Below are 23056 nucleotides of genomic sequence, written 5' to 3' on the forward strand. Positions count from 1 at the left end.
CCAAAGGATGGTTATCAATCTATCTCTTATAATTGGTAACTGTGGATCAGTGGCCCAGATGACAAATCACAGGAAAATAAAACCAACATACTACAGTGTGTTCTTAAAAGTAACAACAACAACAACAAAATAAAAACTTGAAAGCACCAATAGCCCTGTTGGACACTTGAGCAGAAGTACCCTATCGTAACGGTAAGCTTGTACTCTGGACTCTGAACATTCTCCTCCTTCACATGGAATCACCAAGTGAGTCTGAGTCATCCAAGGACAGAGGCAGGTACAGGTCCTGTAAGAAGATAAGAGATAAAGTTAACTCTCCTTTTCTTAACATCTTGGGCTCTGGAATGGGCAAGATTATATGGATGCTTTTTAAAAAACTAATATTTTCTATAATTTTTATTTTGAAATAATTATAGATTCACAGGAGGTTGAAGTACAGGGAAGGTAGCCTTGTACAATGTACCCTTCATTCAGTTTCCCCCAGTGGTAACATCTGCAGTTTTCCACGCACTCGTGTGTGTGTGTGTGTGTGTGTGTAGTGTAGTGTAGTCCTATGGGACTTTACCATATGTGTATATTTGTGTGACCATCATCACAGTCGAGATACAGAACTGTAGCCTTACTAAAGGGCTCCCTCGTGCTACCCCTTTATAGCTACATCCACCCCTACCCCATGCCTAAGCCTTGGCAACCAATATTCTGTTTTCCACCTCTACCATTTTGTCATTTCAGATGTTATACAAGTGGAATCATACAGTACGTTACTTTTGGGGATTGGCCTTTCCCATCAGCGTAATTCCCTGGAGATTCATCAAGCTGCTGCCTTTAACAGTAGTTCACTCCTTCATTTTGCCGAGCAATATTCCGTAGTGTGGATTTACCACAGTTTGTTTAACCATTCATCGGCTGAAGGGCATGTGGGATGATTCCGATTTTAGGCTATTACAAATAACACAGCTATAAACATCCATGTACAGGTTTTTGGGTTAACGTAGTTTTCACTTCTCTGGGATAAATGCTCAAGAGTACAACTTCTAAGTTGTGTATTATTGCATGTTTAGTTTTGTAAGGACTGCCATATGTTTTCCAGAGCGACTGTACCATTTATATTCTCACCAGAAAAGTATTAGTGATCCAGTTTATTCACAACCTCACCAGTATTTGGTGTTTTCACTACTTTTTATTTTAGCCAGTCTTGTGGATTTGTAGTGATACCTCATTGTGGTTGGTTTTTTTTTTGCAGTGCGCGGGCCTCTCACTGCTGTGGCCTCTCCCGTTGCGGAGCACAGGCTCTGGACGCGCAGGCTCAGCGGCCGTGGCTCACGGGCCCAGCCGCTCCGCGGCATGTGGGATCCTCCCGGACCAGGGCACGAACCCGCATCCCCTGCATCGGCAGGCAGACTCCCAACCACTGCGCCACCAGGGAAGCCCTTCACTGTGGTTTTAATTTGCATTTCTCTGATGACTATGACGTTAAACATCTTTTCATGTGCATGGTTGACATCTATACTTCCTCCTGAGTTCAACTGAAGAAACAATTCCTCAGAAATGTTTCTTCATGTCTTTTATTCATTTTCTAATTGGATTTTTCTTATTGTTGAGTTTTAACAGTTATTTTCATATTCTATATATGGCTTTGGTTAGATATGTGGCTTGCAGTCTGTAGCTTGTCTTTTCATAACTTTTGCATGGTCTTTGACAGAGCAAAAGTTTTAAATTTTGATGAGGTCCAATTTATCATTTTTTTCTTTTATGGGTTGCACTTTTGTTGTCAAATCTAAGAACTCTTGGCCTAGCCAAAGATCAGAAGATTTCCTCCTATGTTTCCTTTCTAAATACTTTACATTTACATCTATAATCCATTTTTGAGTTAATTTTTACATAAGATATGAGGTTTGGGTTAGGGGTCATTTTTTTGCCTAGGAACATCTAATTGCTCCAGCACCATTTATTGAAAAAGCTATCTTTCTTGCACTGATTGACTTCTGTACCTTTGTCAAAAATCAGTTGTGGATGTATATCAGTTATGGGTTCATTTCAGGCCCCCAGAGAGCTGCCAGGCCCTGAACAAGTGGCTAACCCAGAAAATGTACCCCATCACCTAAGTCCAATTTATTTCTTAATGCTTCCAGTTCCCACCAGGAATTAGGATTCATGGCTCCAATACTGCCCCAAGCCTTGTCTATGTCTTGGGGAGATGGGATGATATGGCATTGTTTTTTTCCCACCGTTCCCAGAGCTCTGTTTGGAGATCCTTGTGATTACTCCTGGACTTACTTCACCCATTGTCTAAATCAGAGCTTTTCAAATCTCTCTCTCCATCTCTCTCTCGCTTCTCTTTTAAATTCTCTATTCAAATGAAATTTTTCTTGGAAGCCAAATATATGAAATAAATAAAAGTGCAGTTGTTTTGGTTGAACCAGACATGAGGGAGGCAGAATCTCACCCATCCCCAAATGAAACACAGTTTGAAAACCACTGTTTTCATTTACATTATCAGCAAAATACTAAAGGAAACCGGAAATGTTAGGGTCAAGTCTCTGGATATTTAAGAGACTCTCTTTGGTAATGGAAACAGAGAACTTCAGTAGCGGATAGCCCAAGAAAATTAGAGAATGCAGCTTCTCCTTGAGGTAAAGGAAAAAGTGAAGATGAGGAAGGGGGACAAGAATGGGGAGAAGAGGGACTTACTTATCTAATACAGAATGCTTTTTGCTGAGAAAGAAGGGGCAGGACGTCCGTTAGGCCGCTTAGAATGGAAAGAGAAGTAAAGTGTATTCAGAAACTTGAGGTCCTACTCCTGGTTAAGTAGTACTGTGACATTGAATAAGTCTTTGAGTATTGGTTTCTTCATCAAGAAAATACAGAATGTACAATCTGTAAGGTCTCTACCAGCTCTGAGGACTCTTAAAGAAAGACTGATTCATTAAAAAACACAACAAAGGCAACTAGAGCAAATAGATTCACTTCTCACCAACCCATAATCCCTACACTGTAAATCAGGGGTTGGAAAACTTGCTCTGTAAGGGGATAGATAGTAAATATTTTAGGCTCTCTTTGCTGGTCACATATGGTCTCTGTCACACAGTTTGTTTGTTTGGGTTTTGTTTCTTCTACAATGCTTTAAAGATGTAAGAAACATTTTTTACTTCAGGGGGCCATCCAAAGCGACCAGGCCATACACATGATTTGGTACTCTTGCTCTAAACTACCAAACAACATTTCTTAGAAAACTGATAAACAGGTAGGAAGTACAACACTGAGGAAACAATAGGAGGGCAATAAAAAAACACACATAAAATTGAATTGAGGCCAAGTGGTATACAATGGAGTTGCATCTCTGAAGGCATTCAGTTCTCCACAAATTGAGTAAAGTGAAAGTTGAACATAGTCAAAGTATCCTTGAGCTCTAGACTTCAAGAATAGTGGAGAAAGACTCTGAAAATCTACTCCTACATAAATACAAGTAACACTGGAAAAAACTGTCAAAATCAACTTTTTCAGAACTCTGGAAATTAACCAAAGGCTTGCAACAATCCAAAAAATGTTTATTCAAGAAAAATGGCCTAATCTCAGTAAGAATACTGAAATTTGGGGTGCTTTAACTTGCCCTATTTCTATTCTCCCTCTCCCCAGCTCCAGGGTATCTCTGAAAACCAACAGCCTCACAACTACAGTCTCTGAAAAAAACCTAGCATCCACTGGAGGATGCAGAATGGGCTTGGAGCTCCCCCAAATGCCCTATTCCCAGAGAACTGTCACTATTTGACTTGTCTGGTAGCTCCCACTTGTGGGGCTCTTCTTCATTTGACCTGACTCAGAGCACACTCACTGTGAACAGCCTTTTCAAGGAGCATTAATCAGCTGCAATTGTTTAAAATCACAGCTGCCTAACGCGGGGGAAACAGTTGGGGCAAATGAAGCTGCTCAAAACCTTAAAAGGAAAAGCTGGAGAATTCATGTCCATAGGGGACTTTGAAAAGTTCTGAAAATATTCCCAGGAATCTCTAAGGCCAGGCACATGTTCAGGACTGGGGTATATTCTCAGAAAAGACCTGAGAAGTTCCTAATCTCTCACCTCTGGTTGGCCTTGAGGCCCTGTGCAAACAGCAAGCGAAGCCTGAGGCAAGCTGCCTGACGGAGCATTGAAATCAGGCTCCAACACACACACACACACACACACACACACACACACACACACACAGAGCCCTTCAGCAAAGGCTGGGAGACTTATTGGATCAAAGCATTTAAGGAAATCTAGGAAAATTATCCTTCAAGAATGAAGGAGAAATCAACACATTCCCAGATGAACAAAGACAGAGCTAGCAGACACGTCCTATAAGAAATACTAAAGAGAATCCTTCAGGGAGAAATGAAAGGACAGTAGACAGCAATCCACATAAGAAATAAAGAACACTGGTAAAGGTAAATACATAGGTCAATACGAAAGAAATTATAAATTAATTTTTCTAACTCTTTTCTTCTATAATCCAATTCAAAAGACAACTGCATGGACTAGTAATTATCAAGATGTGTTGATGGACTTATTATGCACGAAGATGTAATTTGTATGTGAATAGGAGCACAAAGAGGGGGGAGGAACAGAGATATATCAATACAATGGCAAAAATTTTATATAAAGTTGAAATTAAGTTGCTATTAATCCAAAGTAGATTATGTTAAAATGTTAATTGTAATCCCCAGGGCAACCACTAAGAAAATAACTCGAAATAAAATTAGTAAAAAATACAACAAGGGAATTAAAATGGTGTACTGGAAAAATATCTAAGATAAAAAGGGCAGAAATACAGGAGTGAAGGGACAAAAAAAAGACATAAGACATATAGAAAATAGCAAATGGCAGACGTTAATTCCTAATTTACCAATAATTACATTAAACATAAGTAGATGAAGCACGCAAAGGAAAAGGCAGAGATTGGCAGAATGGGTTTAAAAACATTCAGCTCTATGCTGTTTGAGACATAATTTACATTCAAAACCATAAATAGGTTGAAAGTAAAATGATGAAAAAGATTTACCATGCAGTTAGTAACCAAAAGAGAACTGGAGTGGCTATACTAATATCAGAAAAAATAGATTTCAAGACAAAACTTGTTACTAGAGACAAAGAAGGACATTTCATAATGATAAAATATAACAATTAAAACATATCTGTGCCTTAACAACAGAGCACCAAAATACATGAAGCACGAAATGACTGAATTGAAGTGAGGAATAAACAATTCAACTATAATGGTCGAAAACTTCAATACCCCACCTTCAGTAATGGATAGAATAACTAGGCAGAAGACCAACAAGGAAAGAGAAGACTTGAATGACAGACACTACAAATAATTACACATCTAATCTACTCCATCCAACAACAGCAGAATACACATTCTTCTCAAGGTCCCATGTAATGTTCTACATGACAGATCATATGTTAGGCCATAAAACAAGTCTCAATAAATCTGAAAGGATTTAAATCATACAAAGTATGTTCTTCAACTACAGTGGAATTAAATTAGGAAGTAATAACAGAAAGATATTTGGGAAATTCACAAATACGTGGAAATTAAACAGCACATTGCTAAATAATCAATGGATCAAAGAAGAAATCACAAAGAAAATTAGAAAATACTTTGAGGAGATAAAGGAAAATGAAATAACAATATACCAAAAGTTATGGGATGCAGCTAAAGCAGTGTTCGGAGGAAAATTTATATGAAATGTTCAGAATATGCTAACTCACAGAAACAGAGAGTAAATTAGTGGTTGCCAGGGGGGTGGGTGGAGGGGGAAGAGGCTGTGACCACTGATGGGCATAGGATTTCTTTCGAAGGTGATGAATACATTCTTGCACAGCTTTATGATTATTCTAAAAACCACTAAACTGCTCACTTTAGGAAAGGTGAATTTTATATCTCGATGTTATTTTAAAAAATAGTACTTTTGAAAATCTTTTACATTGACAATTGAATACTTAAAAAATTTTTTTAATTGAAGTATAGTTGATTTACAATGTTGTGTTAATTTCTGCTATACAGCGAAGTGACTCAGTTATACATATATATTCTTTTTCATATTCTTTTCCATTATGGTTTATCACAGCATATTGAATATAGTTCCCTGTGCTATACAGTGGGAGCTTGTTGTTTATCCATTCTATATACACCAGTTTGCATCTGCTAATCCCAGACTCCCACTTCTACCCTCTTCCACCCCCCTCCCCCTTGGCAACCACCAGTCTGTTCTCTAGGTCCCTGATTCTGTTTCTGCTTCATAGGTTCTGAATACTGTTTATATGATTCCTGAGCAGGTAACCCTATATAGCAATATGCATGTATTGGTGCATAGTGTATACAGTAATATTCAGTAAATAATGATGTGTAGAAATGTAAGAGGTGGTTTTGTAGCAGTTTTGCTCTATGACTATATTGTGACCAGTGATGAATTCCATAAGTTAAACTTACACATAATGCAAGTCCACTGTAATAGAAACAGCACAGGATTAAGAGCCAGGAGACCTAGGTCCTAAGCCTAACTTCCCCTTTCAGGGTCTTTGCTTCTGTATCTGAAAATTGAGGAAGATATAGACTATAACGTCTTTAAGTTTCCTTCTAGCCCTAAAATTCTATAAAATATAACTTGGATCATTACATTTTGTTTTTCTCTAGTTATACCAAAGCAAGGGAAAGGAGGCAGGCACTACCAAGTTAGTGAACTCCCTGGGCATTTTTCAGCCAGCACACAAGGGCCTTTTCATTATGGAAGCCACTTTGGGTCCCACCGCACTGAACCACTGGGCTTCAGCATTCACCCCTGTTCTGAGTCGTTCATGTAACAGATCCTTCAGTGTAGCTGGCTGGTTAGTGGAAATAATTATCCGAGAAAGACTGTTCCAGACTGTTATCTCAGAGGAAGAGGGGACAGGCCTGGGAGTAGAATTGGGAGGCGACTCCACTTGCAGCTGCTGTGACTTGGAATGGGTGGGGTGAGGCACAGGCTATGGAGAAAATCCAGAGGACTAGGCCTAGGTATGAACTTCCGTACTTCTGTCCTCCATCAATTTATTTAGTATTCAAAATATATCTTCTTGTATGGGTAGAACAATGTTCAGGAAAAGGAATTATCTCAACATTCTGTTTTTGTTGATTGATATGTATAAATACAGAAACACGCATATTGCTTTAACAATACAAATAATTTGCACCTGAAATTCATTTGCTTGGTCCCCTGGAGCCCTACAGAACAAAATGTTTGTAACAAATACAGCTGTGCTGGCGATACTACTGCGTTAGAGAAAACAAAAACTTGGTCTCTGGTCCAAGAAGCTTATAGTCCAAAGGAAGTCAGAGAGAAGTTTTGAGAAACCTGGCTTCTAGTTTGGGTTTACTTTTTCCCAAATGTGCCCTGTGCTTTTCTGATGGTGTGGCTTTGTTCTTGCTGATTTTTTTAAAAGCTGGAATGCCCGCTCTCTTCACCAGCCATCAAAAGCCTACCCAGGCTTCAAGGTCCCACTTAAATGTCACCTAGTCTATAAAGCTTTCGTGTCTCCCACCCTCCCACAGTCCGACGTCTTTCCTACCCTCCTTTGTGTGCTCCTGCAGTTCTTTTTTCGCTCTTGATTACACTACCAAAATCCACTTAGAGTGGTGTCTGTGATGTAAGTTTCAGGACCCTGCTTTATTCATCAAACGATCTCTCTAAGCAGTTACAGGATGACAGAAAAAAAAAAAGGTCTGGAAACACAGAGGGAAATGTATATTTAAATAATGTTAGTTATGCTTTCAAATAACATGTCAAATATATTTTCCTTCAATCTCCAGGCAGCTTGGCAAGCGAAATGCCTCCAAATTTAAAGCCGTGAGGGCAATCACTAATCTGGAAAAAAAAAATTTTAATAAATGAAAAAGCGGCCCTGTGTTTCTAGGCATTTTGAACATCTTTAATACGGTACCTTCTCTGAATTGTTGAATCATACTGGGGTTGTCTTTAACCTCATCACCTCCTTTTTCTCATCTGTAAAATGGAAATGCTAACCTGCCCTATCTCTTTCACAGGGTTATCGCTAGGGTAAATGAGAAAATGGCTATGCAGAAAGATAAAGCAGTATGAAAATGCAAAATGTTGTTCTCATTAACTATACAAGGATTTACTTCGTGTCCATATTGCAGCACTTGAGTATGCGGACTTTGGCTAACCTCGTCGCAGCTGCATTAAAAAGGATTCTCCATGAGTTGCTTAAGAGGAGAAGCCAAGAGGCTGATTACAGCTTAGGGCCCTGTCACAACCGTCAAAATTTACCAAAGGGATGCTGGGACTTCACGTTTGTTTCCAATTGTGCAGGAGGAGAGTCATGGCCTCAGCCACCTGCTTCCTGTCTCCACCATGACTCACACCTTTCAGGTCCACTTGGATGGAAGTTCAGGTGATATCTGCTTAGGCCCACTGCCCAAGGACCTCGATGGTGCTAAGGTTCAAGTAACTTTGTGAAAGGAGGAGCAAGAAGCTGAGCCTGAGCCCCAGGGGGACTGAGCCAAGGTCACAACACACTTTTTAGCTTATTCAGAAAAACCAGTTCATCCTCCATCGTTGGTGGTTATAAGCGTGAGGCTACTGCCTCCTGATAGGATGCACTGAGTGAGATGCAACATCACTTCTATGACATTTCTTGTCCCAAATGCACAATCTGTTAACCACAAGGAAACATCAGACAAACCTAAATTGAAGGACAATTTACCAAACAACTAGCCTGTGCTCTTCATTTCTACAGTATACTGTCTTGAAGATTTTTTAAAAGACTCAAGAACTTTTCTAGATCAAAGAAGACTAAAGAGACATGACCACTGAAGGCAATGTGTGATCCTAGATTGGATCCTGGACCAGAAAAAAATAACGCTTGGGGCAGTTGATAAAATTTGAATACGGACGGCAGAGTATATAACAGTACTGAATCAGTGCAAACTTCCTGATTTTATAATTGTACTATGGTTATGAAAGAAAATGTCCTAATTCTTAGGAAATACCTACTGAAGTATTTAGAGGTAAAAGGGCATGATGTCTTAAACAATTTCGAATGGTTAAAAAATTTAGTAAAGTGTGTGTGTGTGTGTGTGTGTGTGTGTGTGTGTGTGTAGAGAGAGAACACAAAAAATAAAGTAAAAGGGGGCTTCCCTGGTGGCGCAGTGGTTGAGAGTCCGCCTGCCGATGCAGGGGACTCAGGTTCGTGCCCCGGTCCGGGAGGATCCCACATGCCGCGGAGCGGCTGGGCCCGTGAGCCATGGCCGCTGAGCCTGCGCGTCCGGGGCAAAAAAAAAAAATAATAAAATAAAATAAAGTAAAAGGGAAAAAAATAAACAACTGGTGAATCTTCATAAAGAGTATACAGAAGTTCTTTGTACTTACAATCTTACAACTGTAAATTTGAAATATCGAAGTAAAAAGTAGGGGACTTCCCTGGTGGCACAGTGGTTGGGAGTCCGCCTGCCGATGCAGGGGACGCGGGTTCGTGCTCTGGTCCGGGAGGATCCCACATGCCGCGGAGCGGCCGGGCCCGTGAGCCGTGGCCGCTGGGCCTGCGCGTCCGGAGCCTGTGCTCCGCGGCGGGGGAGGCCACAGCAGTGAGAGGCCCACGTACCGCAAAAACAACAACAACAAAAAAAAAAAGTAAAAACTTAGTGAAAATGATACCAAAATCCAAATGTTTTTTAAAGTTTGCTCTAGAAAATTATATAATTTATTATTTAATGTTTGTTTGCTTAACTGCCATTAAAATGTGTAATTTGAAAAATAAAATGATACACTGAAAACTCAATGATACAAAGAAAACAGGCTCTGACAAGGCTGCCACCTGTAGCTTGTTCTGGTTCTTCAATGGTGAAATTCGTTTTTAGAATTGAGTCCAAAACAAGAACAAAACAAAACAAACAACCACACACACACACACGCACACACGCACAGCCTGCAAACCCAACCAGATGAAACGGTTTAACAATGCACTCACCTCAATGGGCTTATGGATGGTGGGGCCTCAGCCTAAATGAACTGAACATGTCAATTACAAAGCGGAAGGACTTAAGCGTGCAGACCAAATAAATGCCCAGGCTGCCCTCAGCCCTTTGGAGAAGGTACTGGTGGAAGGTGCTGCGGTAGGTCACACTTCCCAGAAGGAAAGTATGGGCAGAAATGCATAGAGCAAAGACACAGTAAGAAACAGTGGAGCATCCCCAGGAGGTTCTGTGTGGACAGCAGAACAACTGAAGTAGGCTACTCCTCGTCTTGGAATGTCCACACTAACAAGGTTTGCTGCTCAGAAGAATCACTGAAAGCTGACTGCAAAAGCAATTTTCATCCATCTCACAATCTCTGGGTACCGTTGGTTACACAGACAGTTCAGCAGATCTTCCTTTGGGGAAACCAAATAGCTCAACAGAACAATTCGAAGGTTCTGGTCAGGGTCAGTACCAGAAGGTAAAGAAGTCATTAAAGGAATGGAATGGGCATTAGGAATGATGGAGCAGGTAATGGTCAAGTTAACCAGGAAATTAAAAATCCTGATGTAGAGAAAAGGAAATGAAAATAGGTGTCAGGCAGCGCTGTGCTGTTAAATGTGTAACAACCGACTTCCTGTGGGAGAAAACAACAACCTTGATTTGTAGTATTTGCTGAATTCTATGGTGTAAATAAATATTCCCATCATGGCTGAGCTCTAGGTACCAACAGGATGTCACCGAACACAGAGTTGGGAAGCGGTGCACACAATCAGCTCTCAGGAGCTAGTGTGCACTGGCCCCAGCAAACCACTGGTAGCAACCTGGGTGCCAGTCTTACGTCTGCTGCTACCTAGCTATGTCACCCCAGTAAGTAACTTCATTCTGGGTTTCAATTTTCTCGTCTGGAAAACATCAATCTCACAAGATTATTGAGAGAATCAAATGAAACGAACTTATCTCCATCTCAGATCTCTTGTAGCTCTTACCCTCTATGGTTCTGTGATGGAGTTGGCCACACTGGTGGCTTTTTGCCTTTCTCCATCTCTCGCCAAGTCTTGTGAGCTGGGAGAAGACAAGAGAATCCTAGAGGAAGCTGCTCTAGGGTGTGGTAACCAGAGCAGAAACCATATTCACATGGCCTCAGAGATGAGGTTGAGGGCAATGGCCACTCCAGATTTTTGATACAGAAGAGATTTCTGGGTGGGAATCAATTTGGAAAGCGGGGGTAGAGAATTTCTACACCTCTATTATTTTAATGGTATATTTATTGGGGATGACTTAGAGGTGTAAAGGGTGCCCAGGGCCAATGCAATGTATATATGCCCTCTCTTCCTACACTGTACCAGAATCTGCCTGGTAATGAAGAATATACAATGAAACTAGGGCCTGTTCATACTTTGATGTCCTGTGAATCTAAAGGGAGTAGCTTAGGGCTAACTTTCTTTATGTCATTTATTGGAGCCTGGGGCCATAAGTTGCCCTCAATGCCCCTGAGCCATCATTTGGTGACACTATTAGCTCAGAATGGTTATTCGGGCCCTTCATACCTCTTCCTTTTGGTTAAATATAACCAGAATTAAATAAACTGGGGGTCAGAAGAATAAATAACAGTGACTGGAAGCTTAGCCCCTGCAGGGATTCCCAGCACTTCAAGCTAATGGACCAGACAAAGGGAAATTCTGGCCTGGATGTGCTGCTGAGGTAGACGGAAGAGAAAACCCTCACCAGCCATTCCAAAAAGTCCAAGTGCAAAGGGGTTTAGTAAGGTATAAGAGACATAATACCTTGTGCTTCCGGAGGCTGCCAGGACTGGTGGGCGTAGAGATGGGAGACTGCTTAGACTTGGGGGTAGAGAGCTGGCTGCTGGAGGTTCCGTTTGCTAGCCCAAGGCAAGAGAAAAGGAAGGGGATAAAAATCAACAGCATACAAAGGAACACGTTATCCTTCCCCTCCGAAGACACTAAGAACATTCAAATGAGCTTATACAGACAACCAAGTGATGTGACCGAGCAGAACAAAGGTGAAAAGAAACACATTCCTCGGAAAGGCAAGAACTGCAATGCTCAGTTAATTAGATCCCCATACAGTGCAAGGCGGTAATCCATCCACCCACCCATTCCCCCGTGTGCTTCCAATTACAGGGGTCTGGTTCTTTTCAAATCTTTTTCATATTCATTCCCAAGTTTGACCCTAGCAACATCTCTGGGAGGTAGTCTGGGAACATATTACTTTGTTTCAATTTTATATGTTAGACAAAATTGAGGCACAAAGAGATTATGTTGCCTTACCTTAAAGGGGAAGAAATATGGGTGATTTGGACCAGGGCACATCCCCTTTGGTGACAGATGACGTGGCAGCTGCAGGACAGCCCCATTGTCTATCTCTCTCCCCTCTCTCTATTCCTGCTCATCTTTCCTCCCACTCTCTCTTCCCTACCTCATTCCGAGTGCAAAGAACAGAAGGGGAGAAAAAGAGAGAGGGAGCTAATTAGGAAGAAGGATGAAAAAGAAAGTGGAGGAGAAACAGAGTGCGAAACATAAAGGGAGGTGCCTACAGCAAAATGGGCAGAGGAGAGAATCGAGAAAGAGGGAGAGAAGATCAGGAATGGAGGAGATGAGACAGGAGACAAAGATTCTTGGGGACGAGAAGAAGGAGGAAGTTTGAAATCGGGAGAAAGGCTTAGAGACAGAAAGAGGATGACGGTAGCCAGAGTCAGGATGCACCCACATTTGTCTCTAGTCAGTAAAATGCTGAAAATGAGATGGTTTAGTATTTAACATCTCCATATTCCACTGTGTTTGCAAAATTATCTTATATTCCCTTGCTGACTAGATTTTTTAAAGATCCAATCGTGTAAAGAAATGTGGTGCACTGAAATAGAACAATTAGCAGCTTTCAAAGGGGATTCATGTTCAGACATCTCATCTAACGTTAATCTCTTTCAAAATCTAAGGACCTACATTGTTCATCAGATATTCTGAAATGTGCTTTAAAAATAAGGGCAGGGCTTCCCTGGTGGCGCAGTGGTTGAGAGTCCGCCTGCCGATGCAGGGGACACGGGTTCGTGGCCCGGTCCGGGAAGATCCCACATGCCGCGGAGCGGCTGGGCCAGTGAGTCGTGGCCGCTGAGCCTGCGCGTCCGGAGCCTGTGCTCCACGACGGGAGAGGCCACAACAGTGAGAGGCCCGCGTACTGCAAAAAAAAATAAGGGCAAATATCCCAAGGGTGTTGGTGGGGTGGGGGGAGGAGAAGAGAAAGAAGGAAAGGAAGACAGGAGGGGGGTGGAAGGACATTGAAAAAGTTAAGCAGGAAGATGGCCTGAGGGTGTTGCTGTTAGTCCCACAGGTAAAGCTTAAACTGGTGTATCATGGGTATTTCCTGAGGATATACTTTCTCTGCACCACTTATGGTAATGTTTCCCTAGGTTCTGGAACCTGCGTATCAACTGTACAGATGAAAGAGACATCAGTGTGGTGGTTGATGAGTTTATCCAAGTGCAAGTGAGCTGAAATACGGGCACTAGGAATCCACCATCTGGCCTTGCCTGTGTATTCACTCATCTCTAACCCACTCACTGAGAGGCCTTTCTCCCTGTCAGGGCTTCCTGGAAGTCATTCATTCAGTTGGCCAGTAGCTACAGAGTACCTTCTCTAAGCGAAGCCAAGTATTAGACGTTGAGGTTTCAGAGATGAGTAAGTCACTTCCAGTGGGGTGGCAGGTAAGAATACAGTGGGAATAAGTGCTATGACAGAGCCCTACAAGGGGTATTACTGGAGCCCAGCGGAGAGGCTTTGAAATCAGGGGACTAGGAGGCAACACCTGAAAAAAGTCTTGAGAGGTGCCTCTGGAATAGACAAATCCACAGAGACAGAAAGTGGATCAACGGTTGCCAGGGGCTGGCCAGCAGGGGGCAAGGAGGAATTAGGCAGGGCAGGATGGAGAGGCCTGGTAATAGGTACAGAGTTTCTTTGAGGGGATGAAAGTGTTCTGGCATTAAATAGTGGTGATTGTTGCACAACACTCTATGGCTAAACTAAAATCCAGTGAATTGTACATTTTAAATGAGTGAACTGTTTGTTATGTCAGTTATAGCTCAATAAAGCCACTGAGGCAATGAACTGGAGCTGGTTAGGCAGCGAGGGTAGAAAGGGTATTCCAGACTTCAGAATTACACCAGTAGGGGCAAAGACATGGCGGTGTGAGAGAATACAGTACGTTTACAGAAGTGCAAATAGCTCCAAATGGCTCGAGCAGAGGATGCCAGCAGTGAATTCTGAGAGATGAGACTGGAGTTGAGGATAAACACCAGACCCCGGGGGCCTTTTGTGAAGTCTGGGTTTGACGTGTGAAAGAAATCTGGGAGCGATACCATCAAATTTGCACTTAAAAACTATGACTCCAGATGCAGGGGGAAGACTGGTGAGGTGGGGGGTGTGTGTGCGGGATGGTTAAAGGTAGAAGCAAAGAGATTGGTTAGAAGACAATGCATTAGTCCAGGTGAGAGGCGGTGACGGCTTAAATTAAAGCACTGGGGAGGGAGAGAAGGGATCGGGAGAAGATAGAGGCCTAGAAGCCAGGCAAGTTTGGAGTGAGCGTGATGTGCACGTACCATGCAAGCCACGCAAGGAGGAACACGACCTGTGCCAAACAGCACACAGACTGGGGGAGCTAGGCTCTGCCAGGGCACTAGGCTTTCTGGTGAATAAAAGAGGCACTTTGGAAAAGGCAAGAGTCTGTGAAGCCACAGTGAGGCAAAGGAGTCATTTACTCTGCAGGAAAAGGAAGGAGTGCCTGGGGGTCTCCAAACAGGACCTGGCCCCTAGTATTCAAGATGGGAGAGCAATCTTTGTGATCAGTGTCAGCTGACATAATGAACGTCTTCCAAAAGACCCCTGACCCCAGCCAGGAAGTCTAACAGATGTAGGCATCCCCAGGTAAGTGCCGCCATGTTGTTCCACGTGGTCACTGTACCTTTCGGCAACAACAGATTCTAGTTTCCCAGCATTTGTCAGCCACGCTACAAAAGGATGGCTACTATACTTCCAGTGTGAAAACTGTCCTTTTCACCTACCCTCTTATCTAGCTTCTTATCTGAGAATGAGCCCACTGGTCTTGGCAAAATGTGGAAAATTATTAACCAAAGCTTATCTGTATGGGAGTCGGTTTCCACTTACTGGCCATAGATCTGCACATACAGGTTTCTTTTGCAATTTCTAGTTCTTTTATCAATATTCTCTGTAACTCTCTCATCCGCAAACTTTACGGGGAATACATAAATACATATTCCATGTATACCTCTCTCTATTCTCTGTATGTCTATATATGTTTATATATGTTTCACTGCCACTCCCCCAATCGATCAATCTTAAGTTGCTTATAAATAAAGGATTTAATTTTGTCATCAACATTCCATAAGCATTTGGAAAATCAGTTTTTCACAATTTAACTACAATTAATTTAATTGTTGAAAAAAACGTAGACACTTTCCCAGACTTCCCTGATGGAATCAAACCCAAAGATGGACATAGAGAAATGAGAAAATATAGACACGTACAGGCAAATGTCAATTCCTTACAAGCTGAAGGAGCAGACTACATAAAAATATATTCTCATATGCATTTCTTCTATGGGTTCTGTGGGAAAAAAAATCTGGGAGGGTGCCATTTAAAGATTTGAATTCTGAAGCCAATTCGTATAAATGTCACGTAAAAGAAGTAGCAGGGAAAGATGAAAATAGGGTTTGACGAACTGTGCATAGCCTTGGATTGGCAAATCCACATGGAAAGCTGTCACAGTTCATTTTGAGAGTGACTGGAAATAACACCGGTTTGATAGCCCTCATTTTCCTTTACTCTGCTTTACTAAACATCTTTAGTTCCTGTCTCTGATGTTCCAGTTCTCAGCTGCAATTTGAGATTTGTACTGGGGGAGTCTTTGCCCTCTTTTACTCGTCTCTCTCATTTCCCTCCTCAGAACCACAGCACTGCCTCACTGTTGTACCCCTTTATTTATTCATAGTCCAAATCCTTTTATTTCTTTCTTCTCATTGGGCAGTTCATTTTTTTCCCTCTACAGCAAGGTACATCAGGAACTTTTCAATCTCCTAGGCTGTCTTATCAGTCTTATCAATACAAACCAGGATAATAATGCTTATTGTGTGTCTGTGATAAGCTAGGCACTCTTCTTTTCTCTCTTTCCATTCTCTCTCTCTCTCTCTCTCTCTCTCTCTCACACACACACACACACACACACACACACACACACACACACAGAGCCTCATCTAGTCGTATTCTAATTTCTGTTAGGGAAATAGAGGCTCGCTCCAGTTAGGGGTAGCAAAGTCAGGATTTGAACACAGGTCTCTCTGATTCCAAAGTCTATGTGTGTTTTGGTTTGTTTTCAGTTTTTGCTACATTGCTCTTCCTTTTTTACATGATTTGCTTCTGGGACTCCTACTTATGACAACTTTCTGATGGCGGGTAGGAAGGAAGGAGAAGGTTTGTGACAGAGGAAAAAAGAAAGAAAGAGGAGCAGGTAGAAGCAGACACCAGAGCTTATGCTCATCTTCTAGACTTTTATCCTACTTGATCTAGTTTAGATTAGAAAGTGATTAGCAAGAGCTATCTTCCATTCACCCTACCAACTGGGTTTCATAGAAAATGTCATGAAACAATAGCGGACAGAGCAGCCAGACAGACATGTAACTACCCTCATGCCACATGCCTCTGGGAAGATGGTATCTGTGCCCTGTCACGCCCCTCAGGTATGCAGCACAACTGCCAAGCTTGGCCTGGCACAGTCTTGGCTTACTAGCTTCTCTGAACGATTATACCTGCCCATTCCCCAGCGCTTGTTTTTAAATCCTTGGCTCTATCAGAATGGAACTGGACAAGCCCAAACAAAAGATGGCGGGTAAGGTAACTAGGCTGAATTAACTAGATTTGCAGGGATTTAAATGTGTAGGGGAATACGGGTTCCCAGGAGTGAGGGACAAGGCGGAGGGAGTCAGTTCCCGAAGAACAAGGAGAAAGTTCAGTCCCTTGCATGGGCGGCCAAGGGCAGAGTATGGTCACCAGCCTGGCAAGTTGATGCTGAGCTCTTAGACTATGGATTCCCTTGTCTGGAGGCTGGACTGATCCCTGGAAATCAGGACGCAACTGTGTGTAAGGTGGATGTAAGTAGCCCCAGGTACAGTGATTAAAGAATTGTCTGGGCAATGAGTTAGACAAGCCATTATACTTTCTGGGTTCAAGTTTGCATGGCGCAGGAAGAAAAGGGCCGGTCTGACATATGTTTTCACCCAACCTTTGACTGGAGAGCAAACTGATTTAACACTCATTCACTTAGCTCTGGCTTTTCCCTCCCATTCTAAATCCCAACACTTGAGCTCAACTCAAAATCAAGTCTACTGGTTTTGGCTTGATGTCTATTTTGAAATATTGCTCACTGAAAATAAATAAATAACTCAGTCTACAAAAAAAAAGCCATGACAATAATTTCAGAGCCACCTGTATCGTATATGGAGATCTCCCTCTGCAATTATTAAGTGTAGGACTTGCTTAAAGGGTATAAACTGCTTCTTCTCAATGGATGGTGGACTTGAGGATTTGTTCACAGATTCATTTCAAAATTCCCTCAAAGTTAGCATATCACATACCACCATGACCTTTTAGTGACTGGTTCTCTGTCTTGTCTTTTCTAATTCCCTAATGCCTTGCAGAGGGAGATCTCCATATACGATACAGCAGCCACTTCCTCATTTCTTTCTCATTTTGAGATGCTCTAAGTGTTCCTTCATTCCAGTCCAAAGACACCCTGGTTCCTCCCTACTTATACAGGGAGGTTTCCTGGAAGGCCATCCAAGTAGAACCAAAGTGGTTTCAACTTACTTTAGAACAAGGCCAAGAGACAGGGCCTGTGGTTTTCACACATTCATTCCAAAGAGCCCTTGGGCGGGGTGTGTGGATTGGTTTGGCTAATTGCTTCTGCTCAGTGGAAATCCTTTGTCCCTCTCCCCAGAACCATCCAGTAGGGAAGCAAGAACTAAGGGGCCCTAAAACAGTTCTTCACTGATTTGATCATAGGGCCGGTTCTCAGACCAAATTCCAGCATAAGTTGTGAGATACCCTAAGTTCAGAAGTTGGAATTTGAACTTTAAATCTATTCCCTACAGTCTTAAACAGCATTGCAGTGGTGAATCTTTCAAATAGGGGAGAGAAGTAAGAGTTTTCCCTGTTGCAAAACAAATATGTGATGCTGGAGAGGGTGTGGAGAAAAGGGAACCCTCCTACACTGTTGGTGGGAATATAAATTGATACAGCCACTATGGAGAACAGCATGGAGGTTCCTTAAAAAACTAAATATATCACTGATGAACACAGATGCAAAAATCCTCAACAAAATACTAGCAAGCAGAATCCAACAGCACATTAAAAGGATCATACACCATGATCAAGTGGGGTTTATCCCAGGGATGCAAGGATTCTTCAATATACGCAAATCTATCAACGTGACACACCATATTAACAAACTGAAGAATGAAAACCGTATGATCATCTCAGTAGATGCAGAAAAAGCTTTCGACAAAAATTCAACACCCATTTGTGATAAAAACCCTCCAGAAAGTGGGCATAGAGGGAACTTACCTCAACATAATAAAGGCCATATACGACAGACCCAGAGCCAACATCATTCTCAGTGGTGAAAAACTGAAACCATTTCCACTAAGACCAGGAACTAAACAAGGTTGCCCACTCTCACCAATCTTATTCAACATAGTTTTGGAAGTTTTAGCCACAGCAATCAGAGAAGAAAAAGAAATAAAAGGAATCCAAATCGGAAAAGAAGAAGTAAAACTGTCACTGTTTGCAGACGACATGATACTATACACAGGGAATCCTAAAGATGCTGCCAGAAAACTACTAGAGCTAATCAATGAATCTGGTAAAGTAGCAGGATACAAAATTAATGCACAGAAATCTCTGACACTCCTATACACTAATGATGAAAAACCTGAAAGTGAAATTAAGAAAACACTCCCATTTACCATGGCAACAAAAAGAATAAAATATCTAGGAATAAACCTACCTAAGGAGACAAAAGACCTGTATGCAGAAAACTATAAGACACTGATGAAAGAAATTAAAAATGATACAAATAAATGGAGAGATATACCACATTCTTGGATTGGAAGAATTAACATTGTGAAAATGACTATACTACCCAAAGCAATCTACAGATTCAGTGCAATCCCTATCAAACTACCACTGGCATTTTTCACAGAACTAGAACAAAAAATTTCATAATTTGTATGGAAACACAAGAGACCCCAAAGAGCCAAAGCAATCTTGAGAACGAAAAACGGAACTGGAGGTATCAGGCTCCCTGACTTCAGACTACAAAGCTACAGTGATCAAGACAGTATGGTACTGGCACAAAAACAGAAATATAGAGCAATGGAACAGGACAGAAAGCCCAGAGATAAACCCATGCACATATGGTCACCTTATCTTTGATAAAGGAGGAAAGAATATACAATGGAGAAAAGACAGACTCTTCAATAAGTGGTGCTGGAAAACTGGGCAGCTACATGTAAAAGAATGAAATTAAAACACTTCCTAACCCCAGACATAAAAATAAACTCAGAGTGGATTAAAGACCTAAATGTAAGGCCAGACACTAGAAAACTCTTAGAGGAAAACATAGGCAGAACACTCCATGACATAAATCACAGCAAGATCCTTTTTGACCCGCCTCCTAGAGAAATGGAAATAAAAACAAAAATAAACTAATGGGACCTAAGGAAACTTAAAAGCTTTTGCACAGCAAAGAAAACCATGAACAAGACGAAAAGACAACCTTCAGAATGGGAGAAAATATCTGCAAATGAAGCAACTGACAAAGGATTAATCTCCAAAATATAAAAGCAGCTCATGCAGCTCAATATCAAGAAAACAAACAACCCAATCCAAAAATGGGCAGAAGACCTAAATAGACATTTCTCCAAAGAAGATATACAGATTGCCAACAAACACATGAAAGACTGCTCAACATCATTAATCATTAGAGAAATGCAAATCAAAACTACAATGAGATATCATCTCACACCAGTCAGAATGGCCATCATCAAAAAACCTACAAACAATAAATGCTGGAGAGGGTGTGAAGAAAAGGGAACCCTCTTGCACTGTTGGTGGGAATGTAAATTGATACAGCCACTATGGAGGACAGTATGGAGGTTCCTTTAAAAACTAGAAATAGAACTACCATACGACCCAGCAATCCCACTACTGGGCATATACCCTGAGCAAACCATAATTCAAAAAGAGTCATGTACCAATATGTTCACTGCAGCTCTATTTACAATAGCCAGGACATGGCAGCAACCTAAGTGTCCATCAGCAGATGAATGGATAAAGAAAATGTGGCACATATATACAATGGAATATTACTCAACCATATAAGGAAACAAAATTGATTTATTTGTAGTGAGGTGGATGGACCTAGAGTCTGTCATACAGAGTGAAGTAAGTCAGAAAGAGAAAAACAGATACCGTATGCTAACACATATATATGGAATCTACAGGAAAAAAAAATGGTTCTGAAGAACCTAGGGGCAGGGTTTCCCTGGTGGCGCAGTGGTTGAGAATCCACCTGCCAATGCAGGGGACACAGGTTCGAGCCCTGGTCCAGGAAGATCCCACATGCCGCGGAGCAACTAAGCCCGTGAGCCACAACTACCGAGCCTGCGCTCTGGAGCTATCTAGGCACAACTGCTGAGGCCTGTGTGCCTGGAGCCCGTGCTCTGCAGCGGGAGAAGCCACCGCGATGGGAGGCCTGCACACCGTGGCGAGGAGTGGCCCCCGCTCGCCGCAACTAGAGAGAAGCCCACATGCAGCAACGAAGACCCAAGGCAGCCAAAAATAGAAATAAATCAATAAATAAATTTATGTAAAAAAAAAAAGAACCTAGGGGCAGGACAGGAATACAGATGCAGGCATAGAGAATGGACTTGAGGACAGGGACGAAGTGAGAGAGTGGCAATGGACATATACACACTACCAGATGTAAAATAGATAGCTAGTGGGAAGCAGCCGCGTAGCACAGAGAGATCAGCTCAGTGCTCTGTGACCACCTAGAGGGGTGGGATAGGGAGGGTGGGAGGGAGACACAAGAGGGAGGGGATATGGGGACATATGTGTACATATAGCGGATTCACTTTGTTATACAGCAGCAACTAACACACCATTGTAAAGCAATTATACTCCAATAAAGATTTAAAAAAACAAACAAAGAAAAGAACAGATATGTGTACCCAGTTGTGTAATATTTGGCACAGATCAGTTTCCCTCAGGAAGAGGACGTCTGTAAGAAGGCTGCTGGATGTGCCAAGATTATTTTCTCAGGCTTGACAATGCTGACAACATTTATTTCCAGTCGAAGGTGGTTCTGCTGGGAACATGTTTCTGGTGGAGCACGCCTGTTGTCAACACTCACTCCCAATTTTATTGGGCAGGAACTAGAAGAAACTACACTGCTCTTAGTTGTGGAAAGAACATATGCTTTGGGATCAGTCAGGGTTTTAAATCCTGGCTTAGCCATTTCCTAGATATGTGACCTTGGGTGTAACCTACCCTCTGTGAGCCTGTTTCCTCAACTGTAACATTTGAATAAAAAGAATGCATATGGCAATTGTTGTTCTGAGGAGTACATGAGAGACTACATATAAAATGCTTAGCCAGGTGCCTTAGCAGATAGGGAGGCCTCAGTAATGACATCTTCTATTGCTATTACTACTGCCATTATTAGAAATGGAAGGAACTGAAGCACCAAGTTAGGAAATCGCCTTCCACAGGGGGTGATTTATCAACCTATACCGGCTGAACACTAATTCTTTCGCTAGCAGGTCAGGCATTAGAGGACTGAAGTTTTCTCGAGTGAAGCCCGTAATCCTGGTTTTTGCATGTTATTGCTGTGCTCCCCAGAACAGTCTTCAGCTGTCGGCTCTTCTCTCTTTTTACTCGCTCAGCCTTACCATGGGGGCAGGAGTGATCACTGAACTCAACGTGGAAGCACTGAAGGTACTGGAGCAGGAAAGTTACACAATGGCCATGTTTTAGGATGAAAAATGTGGTGACACCACGGCAGATGTGTAAGTGGACAGAGATTTGAAGCAGAGATACTGTGTAGGAGTGTGTTGAGTAATCCAGGCATCAGGTGATGAGGGAAAGGAAGGGACTTCTGTGTGGGAAAGGTGAAGATGTTTCAAATGTTCAACAACAGGAACAGCATATGGTGGACGTGAAGGATTAAAGAGTGGGAAGAATCAAAGATAACGCCAAGGTGTTGCGCCTGGGGAATAGAATAGAATTGATTCTACTGTCAGGGAGCTGGGGAGAGGAGATGTTTTTGACTTTTAGACACGTTGCGCTTGGCACATATAAGCAGAACTGTCTGGTAAGCATTCGTGGCACTGACATCCGGAAGGAAGGTTGGGGCTGGAGACGTAGATTTAATGGTTGCCTCTCTGTACCCCGATATGCTATATTCATCACCACCTCTGCTCTTTTGTTCATGCTTTCTCTGCTGCCAGAAATACCCATTTCCTTATCAACTGAAGTCTAATTCTCTTTCAAGCCCCAGTTCTTCCAGGAAGCCTTCCCTTAGCACCCTAGCCCCCAATGAACTCTCTTTCCCACAAACTCCAGTACTTCCAATAGCACTTACCGCCTGTATCTCTCATGCACTTGGCATTTAAACAAACCATTATCATTAAGTCTTATTTAGCATCACAGTGCAATGGTTATATTGTGGACTGTGGAGCCAGATTGCCTGGATTCAAATCCCAGCTCTACCACTTACTAGCTCTGTGATCTTGGACAGGTCACATTGTTCATATACCCTAGTTTCTTCATTTGCAAATGGGGATAATAGCACCTACCTCGTAAAGTTGTTGTAAGGATTAAACTAGTTAATACACGTAAAGTGATTAGAACGGTTGCTTGGCACATATGAACTATGTAAGTATTTGTAAATAAAAATTTTTGTTAAATTTTATATGC

At 42.0% G+C, this 23056-nt stretch overlaps 1 protein-coding gene across 1 annotated transcript in view; it reads right to left on the reverse strand.

Annotated features, from left to right (window-relative positions):
• Positions 1 to 225: 225 nt before the first annotated feature.
• DCX (doublecortin) overlaps positions 226 to 23056 on the reverse strand; it is a 112306-nt gene continuing 89475 nt past the window's right edge. The window contains exons 6-7 of the mRNA XM_065901130.1: positions 11780 to 11874; positions 226 to 286 (exon numbers count right to left, since the gene is read on the reverse strand). Of these exons, the coding sequence (XP_065757202.1) occupies positions 230 to 286; positions 11780 to 11874 (152 nt within the window). The 3' untranslated portion in view covers positions 226 to 229. The remainder of the gene's footprint in view (positions 287 to 11779; positions 11875 to 23056) is intronic.

Source organism: Phocoena phocoena, chromosome X, assembly GCF_963924675.1.
Source record: "Phocoena phocoena chromosome X, mPhoPho1.1, whole genome shotgun sequence".
NCBI classification, from domain to species: Eukaryota; Metazoa; Chordata; class Mammalia; order Artiodactyla; family Phocoenidae; genus Phocoena; species Phocoena phocoena.